The 15,223-nt window shown below is 44.8% G+C and overlaps 1 protein-coding gene across 2 annotated transcripts in view; it reads left to right on the forward strand.

Annotated features, from left to right (window-relative positions):
• LOC139172186 (ankyrin repeat and fibronectin type-III domain-containing protein 1-like) overlaps window positions 1-15,223 on the forward strand; it is a 445,282-nt gene that overhangs the window by 127,279 nt on the left and 302,780 nt on the right. For both annotated transcript variants that reach the window (XM_070761028.1, XM_070761027.1), the window contains exon 2: window positions 13,541-13,734. In XM_070761028.1, the coding sequence (XP_070617129.1) occupies window positions 13,541-13,734 (194 nt within the window). The remainder of the gene's footprint in view (window positions 1-13,540; window positions 13,735-15,223) is intronic.

Below are 15,223 nucleotides of genomic sequence, written 5' to 3' on the forward strand. Positions count from 1 at the left end.
CTCTCTCTCTTGCTTTCTCTCTCTCTTGCTTTCTCTCTCTCTCTCTTTCTCTCTCTCTTGCTTTCTTTCTCTCTCTCTTGCTTTCTTTCTCTCTCTCTTGCTTTCTTTCTCTCTCTCTTTCTCTCTCTCTTGCTTTCTCTCTCTCTTTCTCTCTCTCTTGCTTTCTTTCTCTCTTTCTCTCTTTCTCTCTCTTGCTTTCTTTCTCTCTCTCTTTCTCTCTCTCTTGCTTTCTTTCTGTCCCTTGCTCTCTCTGTCTCTTTCTCACTCTCTCTTGCTATCTCTCTTCCTCCGTCCCTCCCTTTCTCTCTCCCTCTCTTTCTCCCCCTTCCTTCCCTCCCTTCCCTCCCTCCTTCCTTCCTCTCTACTTCTCTTTCCCTCACTCTTTTTTCCTTCTCTTTCCCTTTTCTTTCTTTCTTTCTCTCCACTTCTCTCTCTCTCTCTCTTTCCCCTCTTTCATCCTTCCTCTTCTCTCCCCACAGAGGACTCACCCGACAAGCCTCCACCCTCCGACCCCGGACTCCCATTCAATCCCCATTCAGAAAACGGGAGCTAGCAACTCAAAGAGGAAGAGGCGGGTGTATGCGTGTATGTGTGTGTGTTGTGCCCAGCTCGGCTTTCGGCAAGCCTTACTTTACCTTACTGAGATGAGATTGAGGGGGATGTTCTCACTGCTTTTCCAGTGCGGCCTTGGAAAAGACCCGTGGGCCAGATAAATGGCCTCAGTCGGCCGTATGTGGCCCGCGGGCCATAGTTTGGGGACTGCTGCTGTAAACGGTGGGAGAGCCTGCACTTTTCAAATACAACTTCATTATTCCTTGGTTCATAAGCTGAGTGTGTTTTAACACCTTGCTAATAGCATGAGATAGGAATATTCACTTCTAAGCTGGACGATAATGGCCTTTGAGCCAGCCGCCGTCCTGCCTCTGATGAGTTGTTATTTGCTGCCTTTTGAAGTAATTACTGTTATCTCATAATAGCCTGATAACTTAATAAAAAGAAATAAGAGTCTCACATAAAACGAGGCAGTGATGCAGAGCTTATGCGGTTATCCTGGGCTTCTTTTAAAATGAATCCTGATCATTTGAGGCTTCGGTCCTGCCAGCTGATCTGATGGGGTTAGAGCTGCCTTAATGTTGATGTTCGAGATATCCAAAGTCAGTTGATATCCATAGGATGTTAAGCGGCAAATTCCCGTTATATGGTAACAAATGAATTTAGGATGTGTTTCATAGTTATTTAAAATGCCGCTTTGAAATCTGTTGGAATAGAGCTGTGGAATGTACTATGTATTCCAGAAAAACAGTTTGGAATGTAAACATAGCACTTATCAATGACTCTATTAGAACTCTACCTTTGAAAAGTGTTCGGAAACTTCAGATCGTGCAGAATGCAGCTGCAAGAGCTATCATGGGCCTTCCTAAATACGCCCATGTTACAACAACACTCTGCAGTTTGCATTGGTTGCCGATCAGTTTCCGGTCACAATTCAAAGTGTTGGTTATGACCTATAAAGCCCTTCATGGCATCAGACCAGAATATCTCCGGGACCGTCTTCTGCCGCACGAATCCCAGCGTCCAGTTAGGTCCCACAGAGTTGGCCTTCTCTGGGTCCCGTCGACTAAACAATGTTGTTTGGCGGGACCCAGGGGAAGAGCCTTCTCTGTGGCAGCCCCGACCCTCTGAAACCAACTCCCCCCGGAGATCAGAATTGCCCCCACCCTCCTTGCCTTTTGTAAGCTCCTTAAAACCCACCTCTGCTGTCAGGCATGGGGGAATTGAGATATTCCCTTCCCCCTAGGCTTATAAAATTTATGCATGTTATGTCTGTATGTATGATTGGTTTCTTAAACTGGGGGGGGGGGTTATATTACTTTTAGTATTAGATTTGTAAATATTGTCTTTTTGCTGTTGTTAGCCGCCCCGAGTCTACGGAGAGGGGCAGCATACAAATCTAATTAATAAATAATAAATAATAATAAATAGATTACAGGGATGGCGAACCTATGGCATGGATGCCACAGGTGGCACGCAGAACCATATCTGCTGGCACACCAGCTGTTGCCCTAGCTCAGCTCCAACATGCATACGTGTGCAGGCCACCTGATTTTTGGCTCATGCAGAGGCTCTTGGAGGGTGTTTTTAGGTTCCAGAGAGCCTCCGGGGAAATGAGGGAGGGCGTTTTTACACTCCCCCAGCTCAAGGGAAGTCTTTGGAGCCTGGGGAGGGTGAAACACAAGGCTACTGGGCTCACTAGAAGCTGGGAAAGAGGCCATTTCCAGCCTCCAGAGGGCCTCCAAGGGTCGGGGGAAGCTGTTTTTGCCCTCGCCAGGCATTGAATTATGGGTTGGGGACACTCGCACTTGCGTGATAGCGCACACCCACACTCTTTCAGCACCCGAGGAAAAAAAAGGTTTGCCATCACTGGAATAGAAGAATAGAATTATTATTTTATTATTATTTATTAGATTTGTATGCCGCCCCTCTCCGCAGACTCGGGGCGGCTCACAGCAATGATAAAAACAATATACAGTACCAAATCTAATATTTAAGTTTAAAATAAAAATTTTACATTAAAAAGCCTAAAAACCCCAGTACAGTGGTACCTCATGATACGAACCCCTCGTCATACGAACTTTTCAAGATACGAACCCAGGGTTCGGAATTTTTTTTGCCTCTTCTTACGAACTTTTTTCACCTTACGAACCTGCCGCCGGCCGCTGGGATGCCCCACCTCCAGACTTGAGTTCCTCCCGTTTTTTCCCACCCTGTCCTGCCCCATTCTCCCCTCTGGATCTCCATGGGTTTCCTCCGTTTTTCTCCACTCTTTCCTGCCCCGTTCTCCCCTCTGGATCTCCATGGGTTTCCTCCGTTTTTCTCCACTCTTTCCTGCCCCATTCTCCCCTCTGGATCTCCATGGGTTTCCTCCGTTTTTCTCCACTCTTTCCTGCCCCATTCTCCCCTCTGGATCTCCATGGGTTTCCTCCATTTTTCTCCACTCTTTCCTGCCCCATTCTCCCCTCTGGATCTCCATGGGTTTCCTCCGTTTTTCTCCACTCTTTCCTGCCCCATTCTCCCCTCTGGATCTCCATGGGTTTCCTCCGTTTTTCTCCACTCTTTCCTTCCCCATTCTCCCCTCTGGATCTCCATGGGTTTCCTCCATTTTTCTCCACTCTTTCCTGCCCCATTCTCCCCTCTGGATCTCCATGGGTTTCCTCCATTTTTCTCCACTCTTTCCTGTCCCATTCTCCCCTCTGGATCTCCATGGGTTTCCTCCATTTTTCTCCACTCTTTCCTGCCCCATTCTCCCCTCTGGATCTCCATGGGTTTCCTCCATTTTTCTCCGCTCTGTCCTGCCCCATTCTCCCCTCTGGATCTCCATGGGTTTCCTCCGTTTTTCTCCACTCTTTCCTTCCCCATTCTCCCCTCTGGATCTCCATGGGTTTCCTCCGTTTTTCTCCACTCTTTCCTGCCCCATTCTCCCCTCTGGATCTCCATGGGTTTCCTCTGTTTTTCTCCACTCTTTCCTGCCCCATTCTCCCCTCTGGATCTCCATGGGTTTCCTCCATTTTTCTCCACTCTTTCCTGCCCCATTCTCCCCTCTGGATCTCCATGGGTTTCCTCCATTTTTCTCCACTCTTTCCTGCCCCATTCTCCCCTCTGGATCTCCATGGGTTTCCTCCGTTTTTCTCCACTCTTTCCTGCCCCATTCTCCCCTCTGGATCTCCATGGGTTTCCTCCGTTTTTCTCCACTCTTTCCTGCCCCATTCTCCCCTCTGGATCTCCATGGGTTTCCTCCGTTTTTCTCCACTCTTTCCTGCCCCATTCTCCCCTCTGGATCTCCATGGGTTTCCTCCGTTTTTCTCCACTCTTTCCTGCCCCATTCTCCCCTCTGGATCTCCATGGGTTTCCTCCGTTTTTCTCCACTCTTTCCTGCCCCATTCTCCCCTCTGGATCTCCATGGGTTTCCCTCCCCCCACTCCGTTCGCCTCAGCTTAGTCTGCCGGCAGCTTTTTTTTTTTTAAAGCCTTAATGTTTTGGATTTTCCTAATCGGCTTGCCCGCATTATTGGCTTTTCCATTGATTCCTATGGGAAACATTGTTTCATCTTACGAACTTTTCACCTTACGAACCTCGTCCTGGAACCAATTAAGTTCATAAGATGAGGTATTACTGTATATAAAAAAGCATATACAGTGATCCCCCGGGTATTGCGCTCCCGATGATTGCGAAAGGGCTATATGGCGATTTTTGAACCCGGAAGTAAAAACACCATCTGCGCATGCGCACCCTTTTTTTCTATGGGCACGCATGCGTAGATGGCGCCGGGCAGATCAGCTGCTGGGCGGCTTCCCTGGGTCTTCCCCCATTCGCCGCTCGCCCGCCCTTCGCCCGGCCACCCGCCGTTCGCCCGCCGTTCGCCCGGCTCGCCCGCCGCTCGCCGCTCGCCCGCCCTTCGCCCGGCCACCCACTGTTCGCTCGCTGCTCACCCGGCCACCCGGGTTCGTTTGGCTTCGGGACATGCCGGCGGCGGCGTTTTAAAACAGCCGCGCGGTTTACCAACTGAGTCCCGAAGTCAAAGGCGAACTTTGGGACTCAGTTGGGAAGCCGCGCGGCTGTTTTAAAACATCGCCGCCGGCATGTCCCGAAGCCAAACGAACCCGGGTGGCTGGGCGAGCAGCGAGCCCGCCCTTCGCCCGGCCACCCGCCGTTCGCTTGCTGCTTGCCCGGCCACCCGGGTTCGTTTGGCTTCGGGACATGCCGGCGGCGACGTTTTAAAACAGCCGCGCGGTTTACCAACTGAGTCCCGAAGTCAAAGGCGAATGTGGGCGTGGGTGGCGGGGAAACCCCAATCTTCGGCTCCTCGCTGCTGGGAAGTAAAAACACCATCTGCGCATGCGCAGATGGTGTTTTTACTTCCGCAGCGCTACTTCGCGAAAACCCGCTCGTTGCGGGGGGTCCTGGAATGGAACCCTCGCAATGATCGGGGGATCACTGTACACAAACATATCATACATACAGCTACATAGGCAAGGGGGGGGATGTCTCAGTTCCCCCATGACTGACGACAGAGGTGGGTTTTAAGAAGTTTATGAAAGGCAAGGAGGGTGGGGGTAGTCCTGATCCCTGGGGGGAGCTGGTTCCAGAGGGTTGGGGCCGCCACAGAGAAGGCTCTTTTCCTGGGTTCTGCCAGACGACATTGTTTAGTCGACGGGACCCGGAGAAGGCCAACTCTGTGGGACCTAACCGGCTGCTGGGATTTGTGCGGCAGAAGGCGGTCTCACAGATATCCTGGTCCGGTGCCATGAAGGGCTTTATAGGTGAACACTTTGAATTGTGACTAGAAACTGATCGGCAACCAATGCAGAATAGAATAGAATTCTTTATTGGCCAAGTGTGATTGGACACACAAGGAATTTGTCTTTGCTGCAGATGCTCTCAGTGTACATAAAAGAAGAGATACATTTGTCAAGAATCATAAGGTACAACACTTATTGATAGTGATAGGGTACAAATAAGTCATGTGACCCTCCGATAAGCAAAGTCAATGGGAAGCCAGATTCAGTTAACAACCGCTAAGAGTTACTAATTTAACGACTGCAGTGTTTCGGTTAGCGAATGTGACAAGGAGGCTCATAAAATGGGGCAACATTCCCTTAACATGTTTCTCACCTAGCAACATACATTTTGGGCTCGATGGTTGTCGCAATAATACCTGTATTGCCCTGTATTTGCATTTTCAATCTTTTATAAATCAGAGAAGGTTTCGCTTATTCCTGAAGCGATGTAACAAAAGTATACAGTATAAGCATTGGGATGCAGACAGCTTTTGCAGTTGTCATGGCACCTGATTTGCATGACGTCATACTTAAGAGGAATTTGACTTTCATGTTCTCAAGCATCGAGAAAGCTGCTTCTCTGCCTAATTTTCTGGGAAGGCCTTTGATGGCAAAAAAGAATGAAGGAAATGAAATGAAGTTGGCTAACACAGAAGTCAGTGCTTCTCAATTATTTTCTGTTACGAAACACCCCCCCTCCCCAAAGAAGAAGTAAATATTTCATGTGCCCCCGATTCTCCGATCTGGGCCCCAATGGAATTTTAGTGTTAATATTTATTATTTTACTTATTAAAAGTTGCAAGCAAACTATTGTGTATGATATGACTGTATGTATGTTTTTATATATTGGGGTTTCTTGTTATTTAGACTTTTTAAATGTATTATTGTTATTTCAGATTCTAACTATTAGATTTATTTATTTATTATTTAGATTTGTATGCTGCCCCTCTCCGCAGACTCGGGGCAGCTCACAACAAAGTGAAACAATTTACAACAAATCTAAATTACAGTTTAAAAATATTTAAAAAACCCAATTTTCTAAACAAACATACATACAGACATACCATTCATAAATTGTATATGCCCGGGGGAGATGACTCAGTTCCCCCATGCCTGACGACAAAGGTGGGTCTTAAGGAGTTTACGAAAGGCAAGGAGAGTAGGGGCAGTTCTAATCTCCGGGGGGAGTTGGTTCCAGAGGGTCGGGGCCGCCACAGAGAAGGCTCTTCCCCTGGGGCCCGCCAACCGACATTGTTTAGTTGACGGGACCCGGAGAAGGCCCACTCTGTGGGACCTAATCGGTTGCTGGGATTCGTGCGGCAGCAGGCAGTCTCGGAGATATTCTGGTCCGATGCCATGAAGGGCTTTAAAGGTCATAACCAACACTTTGAATTGTGACCGGAAATTGATCGGCAACCAATGCAGACTGCAAAGTGTTGGTGAAACATGGGCATACCTAGGTAAGCCCATGACTGATCTCGCAGCTGCATTCTGCACGATCTGGAGTTTCCGAACACTTTTCAAAGGTAGCCCCATGTAGAGAGCATTACAGTAGTCGAGCCTCGAGGTGATGAGGGCATGAGTGACTGTGAGCAGTGAGTCCCGGTCCAGATAGGGCCGCAACTGATACACCAGGCGAACCTAGGCAAACGCCCCCCTCGCCACAGCTGAGAGATGGTTCTCTAATGTGAACTGTGGATCGAGGAGGACGCCCAAGTTGCGGATCCTCTCTGAGAGGGTCAATAATTCCCCCCCCCAGGGTAATGGAAGGACAGATGGAATTGTCCTTGGGAGGCAAAACCCACAGCCACTCCGTCTTATCCAGATTGAGTTTGAGTCTGTTGACACCCATCCAGGCCCCAACAGCCTCCAGACACCGGCACATCACTTCCACTGCTTTGTCATTATATATTGTTTTTATCATTGCTGTAAGCCACCCCGAGTCTACGGAGAGGGGCGGCATACAAATCTAATAAATAATAATAATAATAATATTGGCTGGGGAAGTCTGCTTTACCCACTTACCTGGGAGTAAGTCACACTGAAGGGCTATCAAAATTTTTTACTAACACACTGTGCAGGATGCCCTGCATTTTCTTTCAACATCTTTCAGTGCAAATTGGGTGCTCTGGGGTGGAGCTTCATTTTTGCTACCCCACTGCACCCCCTTCATCCGGGCAGTAGCCCTCCCCTGCACTGAACTCAGTGGAACCTATTTTCGGTTAGGTAGGCCTAGGCTACCATGGTTAGGGCCCTCTTTTGACAAGGGCCTTTAAAGGTAATAACCAACATTTCATGTTTTGCTCTGTGTCTATGATCCCGAGAAGGAGTGAGTGGGAGGGGTGGGACAGGACCAGTCAGTGGTGTGATTTACCGGTTCTCCAAACTGCGCATAATCGCTGCCACCGGTTCTATAGAACTTGGGCCAAACCTGCGGAATTTCACCCCTGCGTTGGTCCTATTGGTTCAGTTCTGCACAACACTCCCAGTTACTCCTGTGTCATTGTCTTCCCATGTCCTGAGAACATTAATTGTCCGCCCTGGTTTAAGCCCATGCGGGAATTTAGCAAACAGAGTGAGGCTTCCGTAAAATTATTTGATTCAATCCAACCGCATTTGTTTGGAAGCTGTTTTTGTCATTCTCGTGTCGTAGCTTCAGTCTCAGGTGCCAAAGACATCTGGTGGCATCTGGATAGCGAAACACCGTGCTGCATCTTTCTTTCTTTCTTTCTCTCTCTTTTGGTTGCTCAGCAGGTAACGTGGAGGAGAACCGAATGATTGCTTCAGCTAAAAAGATGTTTTAATCGTTGTCAAATCTTGACAATGAATCCTTCCAGATCCCCAAAGCAAAGCCGTGGTTATTTATAGGACTCTAGCAGCTTATTAGAAAAGCAATGCAGCAGTTTGGAAATTATTGGGGGGGGGGAGTCTGCTGGCAAAGAGGTGTTGGCAGACATGCTGTAAGAGGGAATCAATTGCCAAGCACCTGGATCGTGATCACGTGATGTCAGGGACGCTGTGGTGATGATGGAGGAGGAAGAGGAGGAGGAGAAGGAGGAGAGAATGGAGGAGGAGAAGAAAGAATGGAGGAGAAGCAGGAGGAGAAGGAGCAGGAAAGAATGGAAGAGAATAGAATAGAATTTTTTTTATTGGCCAAGTGTGATTGGACACACAAGGAATTTGTCTTGGTGCATATGCTCTCAGCGTACATAAAATAAAATATACCTTTGTCAAGAATCATGTGGTACAACACTTAATGATTGTCATAGGGGTCAAATAAGCAATGAAGAAGCAATATTAATAAAAATCTTAGGATATACGCAACAAGTTACAGTCATACAGTCAACATGGGAGGAAATGGGTGAAAGGAATGATGAGAAAAACTAGTAGAATAGAAGTGCAGATTTAGTAGAAAGTCTGACAGTGTTGAGGGAATTATTTGTTTAGTAGAGTGATGGCGTTCGGGAAAAAAACCTGTTCTTGTGTCTAGTTGTCTTGGTGTGCAGTGCTCTGTAGCGACGTTTTGAGGGTAGGAGTTGAAACAATTTGTGTCCAGGATGTGAGGGGTCAGTAAATATTTTCCCCGCCCTCTTTTTGACTCGTGCAGTATACAGGTCCTCAATGGAAGGCAGGTTGGCAGCAATTGTTTTTTCTGCAGTTCTGATTGTTCTCTGAAGTCTGTGTCGGTCCTGTTGGGTTGCAGCACCAAACCAGACAGTTATAGAGGTGCAGATGACAGACTCAATGATTCCTCTGTAGAACTGTATCAGCAGCTCCTTGGGCAGTTTGAGCTTCCTGAGCTGGCGCAGAAAGAACATTCTTTGTTGTGCTTTTTTGATGATGTTTTTGATGTTAGGTGACCATTTTAGGTCTTGAGATAGGATAGAACCTAGAAATTTGAAGGTCTCTACTGTTGAAGGAGGAGGAGGAGAAGAAGAAGAAGAAGGAGAGAATGGAGGAGGAGGAGAAGAAAGAATGGAGGAGGAAAAAGAGGAAGAGAAGAGAGAATGGTGGAGCAGGAGAAAACGATGGAGGAAGTGGGAGGAGATGGAGGGAATGGCGGCAGAGGAGAATGAAGTTCTTGAAGGTTGTTAAGAAAACATTGAACAACCGTTTGTCTGAAATTATATAGGATCTTCTGCTCGAGCAGGGAGTTGGATTCGAACAGGGGTCCCCAACCACCGGGCCGCGGACCAGTACCAGGCCGCGGGGCATGTGGCACCGGTCCGTGGAGTCAGCAGCTGCCGGCCCTCATGCCACCACCCCCTCCCTCCAGCGCTTCGCCTCCCGCCGTGCAAGAGGCCTCGGGAGGCAGGTTCTGCCGGCCACAGGACGATGGACGGGACAGAGGGGCGGGAAGGACCAAGAGGCTCAAGCCTCTTTTGGCTTCTGCCATGGGGCGCTTTTGCATTTTTGGCTGGGGGGAGGCAGGAGGGCCAGCCTGACCCCCTCTCTCCAGCGCTTAGCTCCCGCTGGGCAAGAGGGCTTGGGAGGCAGGTTCTGCCGGCCACAGGGCGATGGCGGGACAGAGGGGCGGGGAGGACCAGCACCCCCATACTTAATCCCACCCCCAACCACACCCCTTTCCGCCCCCACCAGGCCATAGAAAAATTGTCTTGCTGAAACTGGTCCCTGGTGGAAAAAACGTTGGGGACCACTGGATTAGAAGACCTCCAGGGCCCCTTCCAACTCTCATATTCTATTAAATGTGAGGACCAGTCATAAATCACTTTTTAAAGCATTGTCATAACTTTGAATGGTGGATAAATGAATGGTTAGAAGCTGGAGATTTATAACCATGTAGGGCAGGAAGATCCTCTCTAGGTTTCGTACAAGCTGGGCAGATTCTACCATAGAAGATTAGGGACCTGAAGGATAAAGTGCATAATGAAGAACGGTTGCAGGAAATGGGAATGTCTAATCTAATGAAAAGAAGGACTCGGGATGACAGGATAGCAGTCTTCACATATTTGAGGGGCTGCTACAGAAAGGAAGGGGCTCAAGCTATTTCCCAAGGCACCTGAAGGCTGGACAAGGAATAATGGATGGAAACCGAACAAGAAGAGATTTACCTTGAGTTGGTGGTGAGATTTGAACTGCTGGACTACAGCTTGGAGTTAGCTGAAGTAGCCTGCAATGCTGCATTCTAACCACCCCGGCTCTTAAGAAGAGATCAAAATGCTTTCAAAGAAGTGTGAACCTTTTTAAAAAAAAAAAAAACACCAAACAAACCCAAAACTATTTGCGTACATCTAAATTAGAGGTGGTATTTAGGTGGTTCAGACCAGTTTGAGCGAACTGGTAGTGGCCGTTTTGAACAGTTCGTACTACTCTTTCAGCCAAATAATATTTTCTCACGTTGCTTCTGATCTTTCCCCCAGCTAACCTCAGATTGTGCTCCCTTGTTCTTGGGTTCACTTTCCTATTAAAAAACACTTCCCTCCTGAACCTTATTGAACCCTTTCACATATTTAAATGTTTCGATCGTGTCCCCCCTTTCCCTTCTGTCCTCTAGACTTTCAATCCTGGGCCTAGAAAGTTTGGAACTAAGACGCCTTAAACAAGATCTAAGTATTGCCCACAAGATCATATGCTGCAATGTCCTGCCTGTCGGCGACTACTTCAGCTTCAACCACAACAACACAAGAGCACACAACAGATTTAAACTTAATATTAACCCCTCCAAACTTGACTGTAAAAAATATGACTTCAGTAACCGAGTTGTCGAAGCATGGAACTCATTACCGGACTCCATAGTGTCATCCCCAAACCCCCAACACTTTACCCTTAGATTATCTCTATCCAGATTCCTAAGAGGTCAGTAAGGGGCAAGTACAAGTGCACTAGAGTGCCTTCCGTCCCCTGTCCTATTGCTCTCCTATATCTCCTATACCTTTCTTCTATTCCTATATCTCTTCTTCTATTCTTTCATTTATATGTTCTATTACTATAACTTATTTTCTATTCTTTCTTAGATATATTTTACTATGAGTATCTCCTCTATAACCTTCATCATGTATTTTACTATGTGTATATAGATATACGTATACCCACTAAAACCCTCATTGTGTATTGGACAAAATAAATAAAAAAATAAAAAAAATAGATAGATAGATAGATAGATAGATAGATAGATAGATAGATAGATAGATAGATAGATAGATAGACTAGACAGATTGAGTTCATGGAGTCTTTCCTGGTAAGTTTTATGCTTAAGACCTTCCACCATTTTTGTAGCCCGTCTTTGGACCCTTTCAATTTTATCAATATCACCACATTTTCTCCTCCATTCTCTCTTCTCTTCCTCTTTTTCCTCCTCCATTCTTTCTCCTCCTCCTCCTCCTCCATTCTCTCCTTCTCCTCCTCCTCCTGCAAACCGGTAGGTAAATTTTGTGAATTCCTACTCCTGGACTCTGAATAATATTTGCAAGATGAAGCGCGGTGAAGTGTTCTCTCGCTAAGCTCAGTCGCTGTCAGCGTCTTTGGAAGAAATAATCGCATTATGACTTTTATTTCTGTGATGGGATGATAACTGCATAGTTACCTTCTATTCCTTCCCCTGTTTCCTGGCTTTTGAAAGACTTTATAGCCACAGCAAATCTGAGAAAATAGGAATACGCAGGTAGTGGTCCTTGAGTTACAGTCACAATTGAGTCCTAACAGTCCTGTGGCTCAATCAGTCCTTTGTTAAGTGAGTTTTTGCTCCACTTTACAGTTGTTAAGTGAATCACTGCAGTTGTTAAGTTAGGAACTTGATCATTTTAGTTTGCAAATTTCCTTAATCTTGTTTCAGATTCTTGGACTCCTTCTAAAAATTTCTATATTTTTAGCGTAGTTACTAATTTTACGTGTGACTCTGGGCAGCTCATGACAATCAAGATAGCAACAGGGCCAATAGACAGCTCTCCTAAAATTATGATTAAACATTTAGTAAAACACCACGACAATTAGCAGGTAAAAATTACAGGTAGCTCTCAACTTAGGATCACAATGCAGCCCAACATTTCTGTTTAAGTGAGTTTGCCCGATTTTATGACTTTTTGTGCCGTGTTTTTTTAAGCGAATCACAGAAGTTATTAAGTACATGGTCAGTAAGCCAATCTGTCTTCTCTCATTGACTTTGCTATTTAGATGTTGGCTGGGGAGGTGATCACAAAGGGAATGGGACATTTTGCCTCCGCCAGTTGGATGAAGCTCTTTCCTCCACAGCAGCTGATCGGCTGCTGCCTTCACTCCCTCGCCCAAAGGCCCCTAGCTCTTGGCCCCAGCCCCAGCTAGGGGCCTTTGGGCGAGGGAGTGAAGGCAGCGGCTGATCAGCTGCTGCAGAGGAAATAGCTTCATCCAACTGGCGGAGGCTAAATGTCCTAAACCCATCACAAAGACCCTGGCATGCTGAGACTGTTGTAAATACACTGCTCAAAAAAATAAAGGGAACACTTAAACAGCACAATATAACTCCAAGTAAATCAAACTTCTGTGAAATCAAACTGTCCTCTTAGGAAGCAACACTGATTGACAGTCAATTTCACCTGCCGTTGTGCAAATGGAATAGTTGTGCCAATGAAATATTCAATGAGAATAGTGTTCCCTCAATTTTCGCGGGTTTGAACTTCGCAAAACGTCTATACCACGGTTTTTCAAAAATATTAATTAAAAAATACTTTGTGTTTCCCCCCCCATACCACGGTTTTTCCTGCCCGATGATGTCATATGTCATTGCTAAACGTTCGTCTGCCTTTAAAAAACATTTTTTAAAAATAAACTTTAATAAATAAACATGGTGAGTAATAATCTAAATGGTTGCTAAGGGAATGGGAACTTGTAATTTAGGGGTTCAAAGGGTTAAGGGAAGGTTTGTGATACTGTTCATAGCCAAAAATAGTGTATTTACTTCCGCATCTCTACTTTGCGGAAATTCGACTTTCGCGGGCGGTCTTGGAACATATCCTCCGCGAAAATCGAGGGAACACTGTATTTCATTCATTCAGATCTAGGATGTGTTCTTTGAGTGTTCCCTTTATTATTTTGACCAGTATATGTAAGAAATGCAAAGGGTCTTTTTGGACGGCATTCCAAGGAGGTTGCTATGTTCCAAAACGTTGAAAAATGTGTTCTTTTCCAAGGCCTTTCAAAATCTGAAACCACCACGGCTATTCTGGAACGGAAAGTAAGGGTGATTTTTTTTTTAATCTTTTCTTCTCAAGGTCCCTCGACCGAAAGTCTCAGAGGCCCCTTTTAGGAAAGTCTCGGACCCTTCCAAGCATCCCTCAATCCCCGGTCATCAGCCGCGTCCCTCTTCTAGACTCCAAACTATACAGAAAAGAGATGCCGGAACAGAAGCACATTCGGAATCACTCTGCTCCCGATTGTCAGAAAGGATGCACAGTGCCCTCCACTGGTGAGTCTGAGTCATTTATTCCCATAAAAGTGTTTGGAAACTTCAGATCGTGCAGAATGCAGCTGCGAGAGTAATCATGGGCTTCCCAAAGTATGCCCATGTTACACAAACACTCCGCAGTCTGCATTGGTTGCCGATCAAGTTCCGGTCACAATTCAAAGTGTTGGTCTTGACCTATAAAGCCCTTCATGGCATCGGACCAGAATATCTCCGGGACCGTCTTCTGCCGCACGAATCCCAGCGACCGATTAGGTCCCACAGAGTTGGCATTCTCCGGGTCCCGTCGACTAAACAATGTCGGTTGGCGGGCCCAGGGGAAGAGCCTTCTCTGTGGCAGCCCCGACCCTTTGGAACCAGCTCCCCCCCGAGATTAGAACTGCCCCCACCCTCCTTGCTTTCCGCAAACTCCTTAAAACCCACCTCTGCTGTCAGGCATGGGGGAACTGAAATATCTTCCCCAGGCCTATACTGTTTATGTATGGTATGTTGTGTGCATGTTTTTTTAAAACTATGGGTTTTTAGCTTTCTAATTACTGAATTTGTATTATACATATTGTTTTCTGTTACTGTTGTGAGCCGCCCCGAGTCTGCGGAGAGGGGCGGCATACAAATTTAATAAATAAATAAATAAATTTAATAAATAAAGTCAGTGTAATTTAATTTAATTTAATTTAATTTAATTTAATTTAATTTAATTTAATTTAATTTAATTTAATTTAATTTAATTTAATTTAATTTAATTTAATTTAATTTAATTTAATTTAATTTAATTTAATTTAATTTAATTTAATTTAATTTAATTTAATTTAATTTAAATTTTTAATTTAATTTAATTTAATTTAATTTAATTTAATTTTTAATTTAATTTAATTTAATTTTTTAATTTAATTTAATTTTTTAATTTAATTTAGTTTAGTTTAATTTAATTTAATTTAATTTAATTTAATTTAATTTAATTTAATTTAATTTAATTTAATTTTTAATTTAATTTAATTTAATTTAATTTAATTTAATTTAATTTAATTTAATTTAATTTAATTTAATTTAATTTAATTTAATTTAATTTAATTTAATTTAATTTTTTAATTTAATTTTTTAATTTAATTTTTTAATTTAATTTAATTTTTTAATTTAATTTAATTTTTTAATTTAATTTAATTTTTTAATTTAATTTAATTTTTTAATTTAATTTCTATGCTGCCCAATCCCAGTGGGACTCAGGGCGGCTTTCAACAATAAATAGTACATACAATAAAACATCAGATAATTATTAATAAGAACATTAGAAAAATATAACAAACCCAAAAGAATTAACCAAACGAATCCACAAATATATAGAGACGCCCTGAGTCCTCAGAGAGGGGCGACATATAAATCCAATAAATAAATAAATAATAAATAAATAGAACAGTTGCAGACGGATGTGAGAAGATGTTACATTCACGGCCCCAGGCCTGGCCGCAAAGCTAGGTTCTCACGGCCTTTCGGA

Source organism: Erythrolamprus reginae, chromosome 9 (genome assembly GCF_031021105.1).
Source record: "Erythrolamprus reginae isolate rEryReg1 chromosome 9, rEryReg1.hap1, whole genome shotgun sequence".
Classification (NCBI taxonomy): Eukaryota; Metazoa; Chordata; class Lepidosauria; order Squamata; family Dipsadidae; genus Erythrolamprus; species Erythrolamprus reginae.